The 1,613-nt window shown below is 46.3% G+C and overlaps 1 protein-coding gene across 2 annotated transcripts in view; it reads left to right on the forward strand.

Moving 5' to 3' along the window:
* The window catches only part of LOC106965021 (histone deacetylase 5-like), an 88,055-nt gene extending 86,763 nt beyond the window's left edge, over positions 1-1,292 (forward strand). For both annotated transcript variants that reach the window (XM_015060880.1, XM_015060879.1), the window contains 4 exons: positions 301-411; positions 498-691; positions 763-878; positions 978-1,292. In XM_015060880.1, coding sequence (XP_014916366.1) covers positions 301-411; positions 498-691; positions 763-878; positions 978-1,275 — 719 coding nt within the window. In that variant the 3' untranslated portion in view covers positions 1,276-1,292. The remainder of the gene's footprint in view (positions 1-300; positions 412-497; positions 692-762; positions 879-977) is intronic.
* Positions 1,293-1,613: the final 321 nt, after the last annotated feature.

Genomic DNA, 1,613 nt, shown 5'->3' on the forward strand with positions numbered 1-1,613 from the left:
CTAAATTGTAATTATGAGTTTGGTGTGCATCACTATTTGTCTCTGTGTTGGCCTGTGATGGAATACTGACATGTCTAGGGTGTAGTTCTTCCACCCCCCGACCTGCGCCAATAAATGGCTATGCACGTTGGATAGATGGATGTATCGTTTTCCTTCTACGTTTAGCCTATAACACACAGTCTGAGTAAACTAAGTTGGTAGTTGTAATGTGACAAAATGTGAAAAAGTCTCAGAGGTATAAATAGTTTTGAAAGCAGCTTCATGTAAAGTGTCAGAAGAATTGATGTGGTTCCTGTGCAGGTGCGGCACATGATGTGGAGACTCCGCCCCCCGGCTCTCATTCAGCCCACTCCTCGTTGTTACAACACGTCCTGTTGCTTGAGCAGGCCCGACAGCAGACTGCTATGCTGGGTAATACAAACACCAAACTAGTCAGACATTTGCCAAGCAGAATACAATTCTTACTATGTTTGTCCTGTGACCATCCACCCACTCAGTGCCCATGTACAATCAGTCACCGCTGGTTACTGCAGAGAGAGGTGTAGCCACTGGAATGCGGCCCGTCAACAAGCTGCCCCGCCACCGACCGTTGGCTCGCACACAGAGCGCCCCTTTACCCCAGTCACCCCAGGCGCTGCAGCAGCTGGTGGTCCAACAGCAGCACCAGCACTTCCTGGAGAAACACTATAAGGTAGACCACTTCACACACCTCAAGCATGACCTGTTATAGGTCTGCACAGTAACACAACATGTGGTTGGTAGATGCTATCGAAGGGGGGAGACCTCCCTAGACCACCACCCACTCACCCTGAGGAGACGGAGGAGGAGCTAACAGAGACCAATGACATGCAGGAGGATGAAGGCTCGGCTCCTAACAGGTGCAGTGAAAGCTTTTAGAAACCCAAGCTTAAATTTCTTAAGTTCCTAGTTGTTGCTTTTTAAGTGTAAGAATTTTCCATGTTTTCTTTGGCATGTAGCCTGCAGAAAGAGGGATCAGATGACAGCAGCCACTCATCTGAGCGACTGGCCAGCCACCTGAAGGGAGAGGAGGAACCCAGGGTCATCCAGGTCAAAGGCGAGAGCACGGAGAGTGAGCTAGATGAAGATGAAGAGGATGATGATGTCATTCAGCTAAGGGAGAGCGAGGAAGAGGAAAGGGGCAGCTACATACAGGTTGGTGTGAAAATGTCACTGAACACACACATTCATTCCAAAGTCCTTGACATAATTCTATGGCAGTCTGGAATATTCTGGAGAAGTCTGAAATTGGCTTAGAATTTTTACAGGTGAAGCTAAAAATGAAATAACACAAAACATATTTGGATTAGTGTGGACTGAACTTTCCATCCATCCATCCATATTCCTTTTTTCCTTCCTTCTTACTTTCTTTTTCTTGTTGGCGTGGGCCTGTCTGTAAGTGATGAAGTGATGTAGGGAAGTGAGACTAAACCCTCACCTTTCAAATATTTCTGTGTCTCGCTGTGATGTATAAGCAAAGAGACACAACCAGTAATGTTTGCTGAAAGATATCCAGGCATGGGTGCATGTCAGTTATCTCCATAGAGTTAATTCTTTTCCTTCTTTAAACTGCAATTCATTCCCATGATGGGAAT

This window comes from Poecilia latipinna, unplaced genomic scaffold (assembly GCF_001443285.1).
Source record: "Poecilia latipinna isolate Pla-1442-1.1 unplaced genomic scaffold, P_latipinna-1.0 Scaffold1752, whole genome shotgun sequence".
Taxonomy (NCBI): domain Eukaryota; kingdom Metazoa; phylum Chordata; class Actinopteri; order Cyprinodontiformes; family Poeciliidae; genus Poecilia; species Poecilia latipinna.